Source organism: Eurosta solidaginis, chromosome 2 (assembly GCF_040869045.1).
Source record: "Eurosta solidaginis isolate ZX-2024a chromosome 2, ASM4086904v1, whole genome shotgun sequence".
Taxonomy (NCBI): Eukaryota; Metazoa; Arthropoda; class Insecta; order Diptera; family Tephritidae; genus Eurosta; species Eurosta solidaginis.
In genome coordinates this window covers 203336354-203352159 of record NC_090320.1, presented here as the reverse complement: position 1 = coordinate 203352159, position 15806 = coordinate 203336354, and the positions used below count along the sequence as shown (strand labels likewise).

The window sequence follows — 15806 nt, the reverse complement described above, 5'->3', positions numbered from 1 at the left end:
TATGACAAAACAAGATGGACGTGTTCCGGTAAGAGTACTCAATGAGTTCAATTCACCACTCAAACTGACTAAAGGAGCTATTTTGGGAAGATGCCAAGAGGCTGAAGTAGTTATTAACTGTGAACAGCTCCAGGAACACGTTTCAGCTAGTAATACTAATCTTTCAAATGACATCACGGCATGGACGCAGGGGCTAGAGGAAGCATATCAGAGTAAGGCAAAACAACTGCTCCTAAAGTACGCGAACATATTTGACCAGGATGGTTCTAAACCAGGCCGCACCAACGTTGTGAAACATCAAATTGACACTGGAGATGCGAGGCCGATCCGTCAAGCTCCACGTAGTGTTCCACTGGCGAAGCGGGAAGTTGTGAGTCAAATCATTCAAGAAATGAGCGACAGCGGCGTCATCGAACCATCAGCTAGTCCATGGAGCTCACCGGTAGTACTTGTAAAGAAGATGGATGGAAAAATGAGGTTTTGCGTGGACTACCGGAAGTTGAATGACGTTACGAAAAAGGATAGCTACCCATTGCCAAGAATTGACGACACTCTGGACTCGCTCTCTGGTACGAAATGGTTTTCCACACTGGACTTGAAAAGCGGCTACTGGCAAGTGGAGGTAAAGGAGGAAGACAAAGAGAAAACAGCCTTCAGCGTCGGAGATGGTCTTTGGCAATTTACAGTAATGCCCTTTGGACTATGTAATGCACCAGCTACTTTCGAGAGACTCATGGATCAGGTATTGAAAGGACTACATTGGAAAACATGCTTGGTGTACCTGGACGACATCATCGTATTGGGCAAGAATTTCGATGAACATCTTAAGAACTTGGAGGAAGTTTTCCAAAGAATAGCTGGCGCTGGTCTGAAGTTAAGTCCCAAAAAGTGTGCGCTGTTTAAAAAAGAAGTAAATTATTTGGGTCACAAGGTAACGACAGAGGGCATCTGCACTGCGAACGAAAAGATAGAGGCTGTAAAGGATTGGCCAAGACCACAGAACCTACATGAATTAAGAAGTTTCCTTGGGCTGTGCACATATTACCGCCGATTTGTACAAAATTTTTCCAGCGTAGCCCATAGCCTCCATGAGCTTACAAGAAAAAATAAAGCTTTTGAATGGAAGAAGGAGCAAGAAGTGGCTTTCCAAACATTGAAGGAGCGTTTGTGCACTGCCCCAATGTTAGCATATCCGATTCCAGGAGCTACATTTATTCTAGATACAGATGCGAGTGGATATGCTATAGGAGGCGTTTTATCACAACTGGTCGATGGACAGAAGGTAGTTGCATATTACAGCCGTTCGATTGGAAAACCAGAGAGGAACTACTGCGTTACGCGGAGAGAGCTGTTGGCATTGGTAGAGTGCGTTAAACATTTTCACAAATACCTCTGCGGCCAGCGATTCCGTGTCAGGACAGATCACGCAGCTTTAAAATGGCTACTGCAGTTCCGTAATCCGGAAGGACAATTGGCACGGTGGATCGAGCGACTACAAAGCTATGACTTTTCCATTGAGCATCGAAAAGGTAGTACCCATGGAAATGCCGATGCAATGTCACGAAGACCATGTAGTTTGGAATGCAAGCACTGTTCAAAAGCCGAGGCTAAAGAAGACATTATAGATGTCCGGCTAATGACTATAACATGTACAGATGAATGGGACAAGGAACAGCTACGAAAGTGCCAGCTAGAAGATGCAGATCTGTCACGTGTTATGCAAGGGCTCGAACGAAATGAAAGACCAAACAGAGAAGAGCTGTCAGCAGAGAGTCCCATTGCGAAGTCATATTGGGCACAGTGGAACAGTTTAGAATTGATATCCGGTTGCCTTCATCGAGTATGGGAGAGTGAGGATGGTAAATACAAGAATAAATTGATAGTTGTTCCCAGAAAGAGGATTCCTGATGTGCTCAGCGAGCTGCATAATGGTCCAAGCGGAGGTCATCTTGGAATCACGAAGACGCTCGAGAAGATTAAACAGAGATTCTATTGGGTTGGTTGCCGTCAGTCGGTCACTGAGTGGATTGCGAACTGCGAGGTTTGCAGCAGAGCGAAAGGGCCCAGAACACGAAGTCATGGCCAGATGAAGCAATATAACTCAGGTGCGCCATTTGAAAGGATCGCTATGGATGTCGCCGGTCCATTTCCTACTAGCAACGGCGGAAACAAATATGTACTGGTAGTTATGGATTATTTCAGCAAATGGCCAGAGGTATACCCAATCCCAAATCAAGAAGCGGAAACGGTAGCAGAAGTGTTTATAAACAATTGGGTTGCAAGGTATGGTGTACCAATGGAGTCACATTCTGACCAAGGCAGGAATTTCGAATCAGCTGTGTTCCAGGAAATGTGTAAGTCATTGGGCATTCGAAAAACACGGACAACTGCATTGCATCCTCAATCCGATGGTATGGTAGAACGATTCAATAGAACATTGGAGGAGCACTTAAGGAAAGTAGTGGACAAGTACCATAAAGAATGGGATTCCCGCATACCATTATTCTTGATGGCTTACCGATCAGCAGTGCATGAGACAACGGGCCAAACCCCTGCAAAAGTAATTTTTGGCAATGACCTTAGACTGCCAGCTGATTTGAAGTTTGGGATAGATGCCAATGCGGAGAGAAATGTCAGGAAATCCACTAGTGATTTGGAAGAAGAGCTAAGAGAAATACATGATCTGATAAGGCAACGAACAAAGATTATGAGTGACAAGATGAAAGCCAGATATGATAAAGCAATTAATTCAGAAGGTTTTCAGGAAGGAGATTTGGTGCTGTTATACAACCCACAACGTAAAAAAGGTTTGTCCCCGAAATTGCAGTGTAATTGGGAAGGCCCATACAAAGTTGTAAAACGGATCAACGATGTAGTGTACCGCATACAAACCATCGGTAAACCACGAACCAAAATGAAGATGGTCCATTTGGAAAGGCTAGCAACGTTTAGATCGAGAGATTTGTCTGCTCGGGACGATCAGACTTAGGTGGAGGGCAGTGTCACGGATATTAGCATCACTAAATTATCCCATCACTAAGGCGATGCTAAGGCCAAGCAGTATTTACGTTAATAATTAAATCAAGTATACACATATATAAGGCAGCCCAGAGAGATGTTACACACAGATGCATTTACTTATATGCCTATGTGCGCGCGAGAGACTAAACTACAAACATTCACATCAATAATTCAATCTTTATGTATCTACATAAACGAATAAATAATTGCGTCTACACATATGTACGTATACGAGCAGCGGAGCGGCAATGCACAAACACATGCATATATCTTATCTGAGTTGTCACAAGAGAGAGCAATAATTTGTGCACGTAGTTGTGACTGGCGATTTTGTAGCCGAAACAACTAGTAAGTTCTGGAAATCGAAGAGCCTAGAAGTATGCAGCGTAAACTATAAAAGCGGGGCAAGCGAGTAAGAAGTAATTCAGTTTGATTTGAGATTTGGATTAAGCGCTATATAGCGAGCTATAGCAGTATTATTTTGAATAGTAGAGTTTCATTTGAGCTGTCAATCAGTTTGGTTATTAAGTAAGCTATTCGTTGCAAAGTACAAGTGTTATTGTGAAGTACTTGAATAAAGGCCATTTTGCATTATTACATATTGGAGTTATTTATTCAACAGTTTAGTGATACGAACTTAGCAGAGGGTTGCAAATAAGAGGATTTGCTGCAAATTCGTTACAATATTTTGAAAAGGATCCGTCCTAATGAGAAATTCAAAACCTGGCAGCACTTTAAAACGATATAACAACCATCATGCGCTTTGGCAACACTTCGTCCACAAATCAGCTGTTTCCTTTTGTCAAATTTTTAAGTTTTCCCCATTATAAATGTATCGAAATAAAAAGAAAACAACATAAAAAAAGAAGCAAAGAAAAATGTTATCTGCTAAGTATAAGTAAAGAAGTGCCGCAACAACGACGGCGGGTCGGCCCTCGAATATATTTCTTTTAATTAAACGCAAAACCAGTTGTAAAAACTTCAGGGTGTAAAAAGAATCACCAAGGTACAATAAATCATAATGGCGATGAATTGGCTAGAGTTGTTTCCTACGAAGCTTACGTTTATCATATTTTTGCTGTACATATCGTTGTTCATTGGTCAAGGTATGTATAGTTGATAATGGAGCTATGTGGAAATAAGCATTTGTTTATATCGTTGCTTTCGGCGTTAAATTTCATTGCAGGAATTTTCGTTACAGCTTCACAGGAAGCAAACAATTCATACAACTACAACACAATAACAGTTGTTTTACTCACCGAAGTCTTAAAACTTCTTGTTTCTACAAGCTTATATTGCAGAGAGTATGTATAAAAGATTTCAATGAATGAATTTTACTTTTGAATGTTTATTTTTTCTCAACTTAGAAAAAGTCTTAAAAATCTGGTGCGTGATGTGCGTAAAGATTCCAATGTTATGATGCTGTATTTTGTACCAGCGTTTCTTTATTGTCTCTATAACAATTTGGCCTTTGTCAATTTATCCACATTTGATCCAACTACATATTATCTATTATTGCAGCTACGCGTCGTTATAACCGGAGTACTATTTCAGGTGAGTGTGTGATGTCACTACTCGAAGTAGTATAGTATCTGGTATATCTCCGGCTTGTAATTTCCTACTAATCGTATTAAGTTTGCTCAGAAAAACTACCTTGAGGTAAATTTTCTCCTTTGATGATATACTCAAGATACATAAAAATACATGGGTCTGTTAGAATGTTACATTCCCTCAACCAACTCGGAGCGCTCATAATTTAGAAATTCGTTATGAGTCTGAACCATGTAAAAAATATGAGCCTCAGAAATATTATCCTAGAAGTACTATTACGAAAAATGTAAAGTTTTAGGCTAAGGCTGAAGTGTTTAGAGCTCAAAAATCTCGCTAGATCTCGCTATTTCCACAAACCGGCTGTCGCTGGTTCAATAATTTTGACCTGCAAGTCTAGACCCAAATCTAAATTCGAATGGGACGTGACCAATGAATTATAACTACTGTTTGAGCGACCGTCATGGTATGGCGGTAGCCTGCGTGCTCACCATACCTGGGTTAAAGTTAGAGGTATTTCTCGCCTTCTTATTTATTTTGTATGTGTGTATAATTCTCTAAAATTCAGCCAGAATTTATATTTTTTCAATCATTGTGTAATCTAGACTTGAGTTCGTATACAATAAATTGTTTTCATGTATTTTTTTAGATAATTTTCAAAAAGTATCTAACTTGTCGGCAATGGATATCGCTTTTACTGCTCACCTTTGGTTGTATGTTAAAGCAAATTGATTTAAATCTTTTGTTTGGCAACACAAATAATGATAACCCAAATGCTGTTGCAACACCAGCGCAAACTAAAGTGAATGGCAAAAATATGACTGGCTTTGATATTAGCCTAAGCGCACTACTCATACTTGCACAAACAATATGCTCATGCCTTGCTGGTGTTTATAATGAATATTTGCTGAAGGATAAGGGCGCAGATGTAAATATATTTGTACAAAATGTATTCATGTATATCGATTCAATTGTATGTAACGTATTGATATTATTTATAAATGGGCAATTGTTAGGAGCTTTTACTACAGATAGTTTACGTGCTATATGGCGCTTCAATGTAATTATTATTATTGTAAATAATGCTGCCATTGGTATAGTTACGAGTTTCTTTTTAAAATATATGAATTCTATTGTTAAGACCTTTGCAAGCGCCTTGGAATTAATGTTCACCGCAGTATTCTGCTATTTTCTTTTTGCTATACCAATTTATATTAATACAGCGCTTTCTATAACGGTGGTATCATTTGCCATTTATTTGTATACACAAAGCCCTGTGGTGAATACGGGCAAACTGCGCCCTTTAAATAGTTTAACGAATGCATCACAAGATCAACGTAAGCTGCTCAACCCAGATTATGATACAGATTTAGAGATGGAAATGGTGTAGCGTGTATGTATGGGAATTTATTGTATACAAGTCGATACAAAATGAGAGTAAGGCAATAAAACGCTGCATTGTGTGTTGACTTGGGCCAGTGATAGTTTTGACATAGACTTATAAGATTTATTATAAAACGTGTATGTTTTTGTTTAGGAATTGTAAACGTTTTGATATTCACGCCTATTACGGTATCCGACGGATTCATTGCATATAAGGACACAGGTCAGTCTAACAATCAATTCGCTACTGAATACCGTCTCACATCGAAATAGGCATGTTTGTAATGTACTTGATCTACTATACTACGTTAGTTTAAATTCAATATATCAAAGCTTTAGTATGACAATGTTCGATGTAAAAAAGTGGTATGTATTTTGTAGCATACCTTCATTTTTTTTAACTATGGCGAGTAGCTTTGGCTTTTCTTTTTATGAGCATATTAGATTGTAATTTAGGTATGTTTACTATAAGAGTAGACAAATATAACATATTCCAAATAAAAGAAGCAATGCAACTGAAGCGATAAATACAAATTTTTTGTTCTCCAATACCAGACTTAGGTAAAAACATATAAATTTTAATTTGCCCTAATTTAGAATTTTAGGCGCTTGTCTATCACAACGCAAATAATTGCATTTCTTAAATTTAGTTAGGAGTTATACTTAGAATAATAAAAAATGAAATTAAAGGAATCCATACAATTTCTCGTTGAATGTGTTTTGAAAATCTCCCTCTTGTCTGTCCCCACTTACTTCCTTCTAACCGTTTATTCTTGTGGTCGACAAGCTTCTGCCAACTTCTCAAACACTGTATTATGAAATTGATAGTAATCTCTACATTTCTCCAAATGTTCTTCCATTGTACCGACGGGAACTAAATGTGTTGCATTGTACATACATTGATCCAATGGTGGTCCATGATAATTTTTCCGACACTTTAGCATGTGAGACGGCATACGATATCGTATAATAAGATGAGACTTATTGTAGGGGCACATAAGAAATTCCTCCTCATCCATTGTTGAACTTGTTTTTGTGTATATTTGCTCAACGAATACCTTTATATATTAGAAAAAAAATTGGCTCAACAAAAACTGAAATTGATTAAAATTTGACAACGACGCGCTAGTTGCCAAAAACTCAGGGTCGCGTTGCCAACATATTCTTTCAATAATTGATCAGTGCTGCAAACAGAGTGAATTTCAAACAGTGTTGCCTTTTTCGGCAAACCACATGCTTAAAGCCCGTCACATAAGCAGTTTTTCATAAATAAACGATTAACGGAATCGTTTGAATTATGAGTAGATTGCACGTATTTTTTTGGAGAATGACTGATCGAGCGACACTAGCTCCATCGGACATGAAAAAATAGCCAACTTCCAACTTTCGCTGAATGTAAAACGATGCAAAAAGGTGAGATATCATGGGGCTATCAAAGCGAAGCAACGTAGCGAAATCTCGTGCGTAAATCCGGCATTAAAAACGGTGAACCGTCTAATAAATATATACTATTCTGCTCTTGTAAAGAAAGATTAGGGAGAAACGAGCCACTCTGGCCAGCTTGTTATTGTATTAATGAAGGGTTTGGGGAGTGTTATCGATGTTGGTGTTCCTTTGCCGGATAGAGGTCCGGTACGTTCCGGTTACAACGCACCATAAAGTTACTAGCCCCACCATCTCGGGAACGATTATATGACCACATTAGACCTAGGCCATCCCGCCCCACACCCCTAGTGCTAGGAGGATTTTGGGGTCGCCAGAGCCTCGTCTGCAAAACATGTGTATGATACATTCCTATTTGTAACAGGATTCCCCTCGCGTTGATGAAGTTTACAATTGAGTTGTGGAAGCCTTGAATATATAAAGCTTTGCATTGCGCTTATCAACACCTTGAAGCCCGGCCCAGCTTCGTTCTGGATACTGTAATGCGGCAGTTACCCACCGACGTGTGCCGTACGTAAGGACGTTTGTCGTACGAAGCACGTTTGACCGAACTCTCAAGCCCGTAGGAATCAATGTGTGCGTCCGTGTACATGTACATAACATATTTGTGTGTGTATTGTTTACAGATAAGCACTGTTGCCACTAACCATTTTGCATGTATGCTTACGGAAACATCAACTTTTTCCAATTTAATTTTTGATATTGTAAAAGGCCGGAATACATATTAAATAAGTATAAATAGATTAAATATTTATAATCAGCACTTTTACATAATTATTTCGAATTATTTCCACAATTTTTCAAACTTTAATTAGGCGTTTTTGCATAAAATTGCAAACGGTCAAAAATTAGCGCACAAAAGTTTACTAGGCAACTCTGTCTAGTGAGAGAGCGATCAGCTGACACGTTGTTACGGAAAAAATCAAAATTGTTTTGATTTCTACGTTCCGGGCTACGTACGTACGGGCGTTGCACGTCGGTGAGTTTTCGTTTACATTGCACACTCATAAGATAGGTCGTGTCAGCTGACACGTTTTTTCTACGTACGTTCGTGGGTAACTGCCGCATAAAAGGTCAAACTCGTACTTGTCCAGAGTGAAACACGATATACGTAATGCATATCCTGTATGCGATACGTCCCCACCACCTTTTTAATTGTAATGTGGAATCTTCGTATCTAACACCAACGTCCCTAAGGTCCAACCCTTTTGAAACTGCTAGTTAGTTGGACTCCCGTTAAGGGACTTTGATGACAATTTGTGAGTGGTTGAATCCATTGAATGGGGAGAATGCGTCAAAGCAAAGCAACGCAGCGAAAGTTAAAACTTAGTCCGGCCTTACAGTGGAAGCTCAAAGAAAGCGGGCATGTATTTTGCGTAGTGTAAATTATGTTTGATATCTCGCTGCTTAGCAATTCTCAACAATTGTTCGTAGAAGTATAGAACAGGGTTCGACTGCTATTATGCGATATTTGCAGAGGTGTCAAACTTCGACACCAATTATCTGAAGACGGAAAAGAAAAATTGTATCTCCGTCCTGATATATTTGCAGTTAAAGTTGTCAGTTTTTATGTGGTTGTAATGTTATTGTACAAAGAAAAAGAGATTAAGTAAAAAAAAAATAAATGTAAGGCGCGATAACCTCCGAAGAGATCTAAGGCCGAGCTTCTCTTCCAATTTGCGTTGTGCTCCTCTTGATTTTCCCTACAAATTGGCCGGACGGAACCTACATGTTTTATGCCGATTTCGAACGGCATCTGCAAGGCAGATGAGTTTTCACTGAGAGCTTTTCATGGCAGAAATACACCCGGAGCGCTTGCCAAACACTGCCGAGGGGCGACCCCGCTTAGAAAAATTTTATTCTAATTGAAAAACCTTATTTCTAAAATTTTGATGTTGCTTTGCCCGGGAGTTGATCCCAGGGCATACGGGGTAATAGGCGAAGCACGCTACCATCACCACCGCCAAAGAGATTAAGTACAAACGGATTTTTCACAGATTTAATTTTGATCCTACCCCATTGGTGGACCGGACGGAGTAATTTTTTATAAGCGCGGCCGAGGGTCGCCAACGCAGAAAGGTGTTGTGCGCAAACATACTATGGTTCCCACCCCCGGTTTCGGAGGGGCCCGTGGTCATATGCCGGTTTATCGTTAATATCTTTTGTAAACGTAAATTTTTATTTTCCGCATTATTCCTACTGACGTCAAGACGCGTCGTTTAACAGCTCTCCCGATATTTTTGATTGCGTATTTGAAGTCGACGCCTGTTCTAAAATCACCCAACGTTTGCCCTGCTTGTAGCGTATCCCAACCATCTTTTCAAGAATATTGATGACAATCATGAGTGGTCTCATTCATTAAATGGGACGAAGCACTGCTAAAACAACAACAACAGCGTCACCCTGCCTGTGACGGTTATCTCCTTTCTGTAGGCATTTAATTGTTAACTCTCGGGGAGAAGTTTTATAATAACCAAACTCTTGCGAATTCGCTGTCCGTCGATATTTCCAGTATATTTTTAGCAAAATGTTTCTTCTCAGAGAATTAACTTTAGTTTGTTGCTTATGCTAAACGAATTTTTTGAAACTTTTCTCTTTTTTAACAAATGCAATTGAATTTTCCTCTGTTGCGTTTCTGCAAGATTTCAGATAAAACGAAATACATGTTCTATAATTATTTGGCGTCCTTTGCCTCCTTGGCGTTTTGTAAGGATTGTGTTATAAAAAGTTTGGCCAATGATTGCGAACAAAATTGAGATATATGTTGTGAATAAGTGCTGATTTGTCCGGAAGTAATTGTTGCATTAAGTCTAGGTGGCACAGGAACTGGCCGGAATTGCTTAAGCACCTCCTCCTCTGGAATTGGCGATTCACCTTTAGCATTACGTGCAACATTCTCAGCTGCTTGCTTAGCCAAAGCACGATGTTTTTCCTGTTATAGCGAAAAAATAATTAAAAGCACTAGTATGTATGAATTTAAGTATTTTGCACTCAACTTACCATCTCCTGTTTGAAAACAATTTGTTGGTATTTGTTGTAACGGATAGACTCTTGATACAATTCATCAACACGTTCGATTAGGCAGCGCATATGGTTTTCCAGCACTGACGCCGTACCCAAATCTAAAAAGTTTTGTCCTTGTTCTTCTGGTAGCATTTCCCCTAATTCACTCATCATTATATTGGTAAGAGGGGAATTTTTTATAACGATGGGAATTTCAACAAAAAGGCTTTCATAGCCTACTTTCAAATTTCGTAGGGCGTCAGGCGTAAAATCACCATCCTTATACATTTGTATAGCTTGCGGTGTTAAGCGATAAGCTTTTAAACATAGAAATCCACGTCCAGACTTTTGTGTATCATAAATGACAACAACCGATTCCTCAATGCTGGTCTGATAATGATATTGTGATTCTAGCAAAGCCATTGATAAAAAGTTACCGACATCGGAACTCTGATACCAGCCAACATGGAAATGATCGACATTAACACGACGTAAACGACGCATCATTGTTAGCTGATACATTTCCTCATCCATCGTTTCATCACCGCTTTTCGGGAACGGGAAGCAATTGGTGATCTCTAAGCATTTGTCAACGACCAAACCAAGAAGTGCGCCCTGCGCCAAATCCATGTTGCTTGACTCTTCATGGCAATGTTTAACCATTTTCATTACCGCCTTAAAGTAAACAAAAATATAAATTGCTTTTAATGGCAAAACAAAACACATAAATTTCTGAAATTGGCAACGCTGAACAAAGCGATTTTGTCCTGTCATCGACATGAAATAACAAACGTGTGAAGGTTTGAAGTCCCCCTAACGAAACTTTTTTCCACATTTTTTCAATAATTATTAGATTGATTTTTAATACGCAATGCAGCGTTAGTTCTATTGTTGTGATTTTCACTTACCAAACCGTCACATTGTACATAATTAATGGTATTATCAACTTCTTCTTGACGACCACGATTACTTCCACGGCTTGCCATTTTTCTGTCAAATGCAAAAGAGCCAAAAAACTTCTCCGTGAGCTTGGCTGTGGTTTGCAACAGTGTGTGAACAGTGATGCCAAATCAATGATTGTATGCTGATATCGTAGGTGTGGACGTTCAACAATGGGCTAATAATTTTGGTTGAACAGCAAAAAATCGGCTATCAAAGTTGAAAACTGATTTCATATTGTTGGTCGAAGTGTAGAACAGCACTCGACTGCTAATACGCGTTCAAAATACCGGAACAGGTGTCAAACGGCGCATCTAGACCACGGCAACGTCCCCAGCGGGTTACGGGGTTAGAATATAATCGCGGTAGGTGTGCCTGTCGTAAGAGGCGACTAAAATACCGAATTCAAAGGGTTTGTGTAACGCAGCCCTTTCAGGTTGCCAGCGCAATACATAGCTTCTCCAAACACAATTATCAACCTCACCTATCCGTGGCGAATCCTGTTTTATTAACAGCCGAGGGTCTGGCGACCCCGAACTCCTTATGGATCTAGGGGGTGGGAGGGCGAAACGGCCTAGAAGGTCGCATGTGGTCATAACAAATCGTCCCCGAGGTGCTTGGTACCGGAAACGTGCGGATCTGCCCTCCCCAAGGCCTTCGGGGAGTGTCCTTATCGCTACAACAACAACAACACCAACAATCACAGCAACAGTAATCCGAAAGCGGAGAAGAAACATTTGAGCTGTCAGGAGATATTTGTAGTTGAAGTTTTAAATTTTCATGTGGTTGTAATTTTTTTGTAAATAAGAAAAAAATTGTGCATAAAGGAGTTTTGCACGGATTTAATTATGAACTGGTGTTGGACTGGCCGGGGTAATTTTTTATAAGCGTGGCTTACGCCTGCCAAAATACTTTAAGTCCTACCCACGGTTTTGGAGAGGTCCGGGGTAATTTTTGGTTCGGGAATATCTCTTGACTTATGCAAACATTTTTGAATTCGGATAGTTGATATTGAGGACCAAATACGTATTTTAACACTTCTCGCGACAATTTTTGACGTGAATTAGCAGTCGACTTCTATTGTAAGTTATTAACCTTAATACAAGACCAAAACTATCGGGCGGGGCGTCAATGGCGCGCTTTTGATCCAGGGTCGCGAGTCCGAAAACGGAAGGAAAAAACTGCACCGAACCGCTCTGAAATGGGGTGTATTTTTGGGAAGAAAACTTAGGCTGGCTTTGTACAACAAATTGCAACAGCCACATAAAAACGTATAATTTTTATTGGAAATGTCTTTTCTCAGGCGAAAATTTTGTAGTGCCGTTTTTGGAAAACTCTTTTTTTACACCCCTGTCGACGTCTCTATCAAATTTGAAAACTGCGGGTAAAGAAACGCTTATCCCCACTTAGTAATGTTTAGCAGACCCATCTAACGGCAAATAGCTACAGAAAAGCGGAGACACACACCTCTAGTTGACATACTAACTGTGTTTTTTTTACATCTATGGACGTTAACGTTTGAACTTTATATGGACTGCTAAGCGCCAAACTTTAAATACACCTCCCTGCAAAAATCGTTAGACCAAAAACGCACACAGCCACACGAATTTTTGACAGGGGTGACGATTTGGAATGAAAAATTGTGCAAATGAAATAGCATGCTGACAAATTTTGCTTTCCCACAATGTATCGTGCTCTCTCGCACCTATTATTTTCATAGGGATAGCAAAATACGTCATTTTTGCGTGCAAAAAAAATCGCCATTTCTAATTCTGCAGAAAAGTGGAAAATTTTTTCAATTTGTGTGATTTACATTTTGCAGAAATTAATATACGCATTCTTTAATATTTTTTGGTCTACTAAAGTGTGTTTTAGCAAAAAAAAACTCATATCAATGTGTGCATGTTTATAAAGAAAGAAAGTGAAATATGTAATTGCATAGTATAAATAATCGTGAGCAATTCTAATGCAGAATAGTAAATTTTGATTTCCACATACATACAAGAAAAAAATTCTTGTTACCATTAAGATTTATTATCCAAAATTGAAAAAAAAAAGATTAGACAATTCGGTGTAAAAAAACGGCTATGTGTGCAATAAAATAGCCTCTTTTGTTGAGATACCCCTCTATGGTCTGCATTAATTATTGTGACGCAGGTGTGTTTGCAGCAGCAAAGTGAACCCAAACAGTGTAGGTCGTGGTGGTTGTTGTTCGTGGTCCGCATCAACTGGACCAGGTGGGGCAATGACGCCACATCCAGTTATACCAAGGTATATACCACAACAGCAACCGGGTAATGCAAGGCCACGATAGCAGCAGCAACAACCTCCCAAGGCTGGCTATCATCGTTGATTTATAAAAAAACAGTGTTGTGCATCTTTAATGCTTAAATATTTCCTCTGTTGAAACAGTTTCCACGATTCACTGTTCAACGAAAGCAGCAGCCAGCGTATGCCACCACCGAACAGCTGATAACAAAAACTTGGATGCACAGCAGTTTAAAGCCAAAATGGAAGTTGAGGAAATATCTGAAAATAAGGTAAATATATGTTTCGCGTTATTAACAAAATCGCCCTAAATTTTATGAATTAACAGATCGCTACGAACGGCAAAGCACCCGAACGTGTGATCAAAGAAAGCACTACAGAAATTATTGCCGGCGGGGCCGTATTCTACAATCCAGTACAAGAATTTTATCGTGATTTAAGTATTTCAGTACTTAATGTATACTCAAAGCGGTTGATAAGAGAGCGGGAAGCGGCGGCGCATAAAAATCCACAAAATACAAAGGAAAGCAAGCAATGCTAATGACAAGAAACCATACACGGCTGGTGGTGTAAAATACGACGATGGACTGCGAATATTGGAAGCGCTTGCTGCAACAGGTTTACGTAGCATAAGTTATGCAAAAGAAGTAGCAGGCGTGCGTGAAATTGTTGCAAATGATCTATCTAAGGTGGCAGTAGATTCCATTAGCGTAAATATGCGACACAATGGAGTGGAACATTTAATTGTGCCAAGCGAAGGGGATGCAATGTAGGTTTGATATACGAATCAATAGCTAGTGATTTAACTGTAATAATCAATAATAAAATTCGCAATAGGACTCTCATGTACCTTTCAACTTCATATGAGAAGCGTTTCGATGTTATAGACCTAGATCCTTATGATTGTCCGAATCGCTTTCTGGATGGCGCTATACAATCACTGACGAGTTGGGGTTCATTACTTGTAACTGCGAATGATATGACTGTGCTGGCAGGCAATACGCCTGAAGCCTGCTATGCCAAATATAGTTCTGTGCCTTTGCGTATGAAATGCTACCATGAGATGGGATTGCGTATACTATTGCATTGCATTGAAACGCACTCTAATCGTTATGGAAAATATATTGAGCCACTTTTGAGCATTTCTGCCAATTTTTATATACGCGTATTTGTGCGTATGCATAGTAGTCAAGCGAAGTGTAAATATAGCATGAGGTTGGTATACAGCATTTTGGCCTTTTACCACAATCCAATTACTTACCATATCTTTATATTATGAACACAGCAAACAATGAATGGCATTTCAATGCACTGGTTGTGATACCTATACGCTACAGCCTATGGGTATTGTAAAAAGCAAGATCTCAGATAAAGGCAATGCGGAAGAAAAATTCGGTATACCAACTGGACCAAATGTTAATACAAATTGTGCGCATTGCGGTGATAAAAATCATGTAAGTTTCAACTATCCCACTTAAGTATTTAAACTCGAATAAATCAAATTTTTTCCTTCTTACTTAATTGGTGCTTAACCGTTTAAACGGTTATGTCCGTTCAAAAAGGCGCGTCAGTCGCTTTTTCAGAGGGTTAACTGGCACCAATTGTTTACACCAAATTGTTTCTTATATTCCCAAATATAGATGGGCGGTCCACTTTGGTCGCATCCCATACATGATCCAACGTTTGTTGAAGAATTGTTACAAATCATAGAAGAAAAACCGCTAAGTGATTTGGACACAACGTCGTTTAAAAGGTGTGTTATCGGCGGTATGCCTGAACTTGTATTGGGTACATGAGTTTTTATGTAAAAAATATTCATCATATCCAACATCAATACCTCGCATTCAATTGTGGACGCTGTACGCACTACATTGGGTTCACGTAATATGGACAAGCATATTGTTGATTCCAGTGGTAAGGCCACAATTTGAAATGATGGGGCAACCATTAAGAAACTATTGGATAAAATAATAACAACGTAGCGTGCTCAAGTGGTATAAGCTTATCTGGAAAAGATATTTCGTAACGAAAACCCTGGAAGATTACCGCGCCTTGTCTGCTGTGGTTCAACAAAATATAACTTGGATGTTTGTTGCTCTTTTTCAATTTTCCTGAATACAAATGTCTGGATTGGAAAAATTTCAAGCAAATAAAGCTTGGCGTGCAAAAGTTAAGAAATTACTTGTCATGCAACGGTAAAT

At 39.3% G+C, this 15806-nt stretch overlaps 3 protein-coding genes across 3 annotated transcripts; 2 read left to right on the top strand and 1 right to left on the bottom strand.

The window, feature by feature from the left end:
- Nucleotides 1-3864: 3864 nt before the first annotated feature.
- On the top strand, nt 3865-6486 carry senju (UDP-galactose transporter senju). Its single transcript, XM_067766961.1, has 4 exons — nt 3865-4127; nt 4208-4325; nt 4389-4575; nt 5219-6486. Exons 1-4 carry the CDS (start codon nt 4043-4045, stop codon nt 5957-5959), a joined length of 1131 nt encoding a protein of 376 aa, XP_067623062.1. The 5' UTR covers nt 3865-4042; the 3' UTR covers nt 5960-6486.
- A 3397-nt stretch (nt 6487-9883) lies between these two features.
- Nucleotides 9884-11461, bottom strand: eIF3h (eukaryotic translation initiation factor 3 subunit h). The gene is made up of 3 exons (XM_067766957.1): nt 11307-11461; nt 10396-11073; nt 9884-10327 (listed from the first exon to the last, which is right to left on the bottom strand). The coding sequence occupies exons 1-3, from the start codon at nt 11382-11384 to the stop codon at nt 10070-10072; spliced, it is 1014 nt and encodes a 337-aa protein (XP_067623058.1). The 5' UTR covers nt 11385-11461; the 3' UTR covers nt 9884-10069.
- A 1514-nt stretch (nt 11462-12975) lies between these two features.
- Nucleotides 12976-15220, top strand: LOC137240535 (tRNA (guanine(26)-N(2))-dimethyltransferase-like). The gene is made up of 4 exons (XM_067766960.1): nt 12976-13877; nt 13934-14374; nt 14443-14820; nt 14891-15220. Exons 2-4 carry the CDS (start codon nt 14322-14324, stop codon nt 14898-14900), a joined length of 441 nt encoding a protein of 146 aa, XP_067623061.1. The 5' UTR covers nt 12976-13877; nt 13934-14321; the 3' UTR covers nt 14901-15220.
- The last annotated feature ends 586 nt before the right edge of the window (nt 15221-15806 follow it).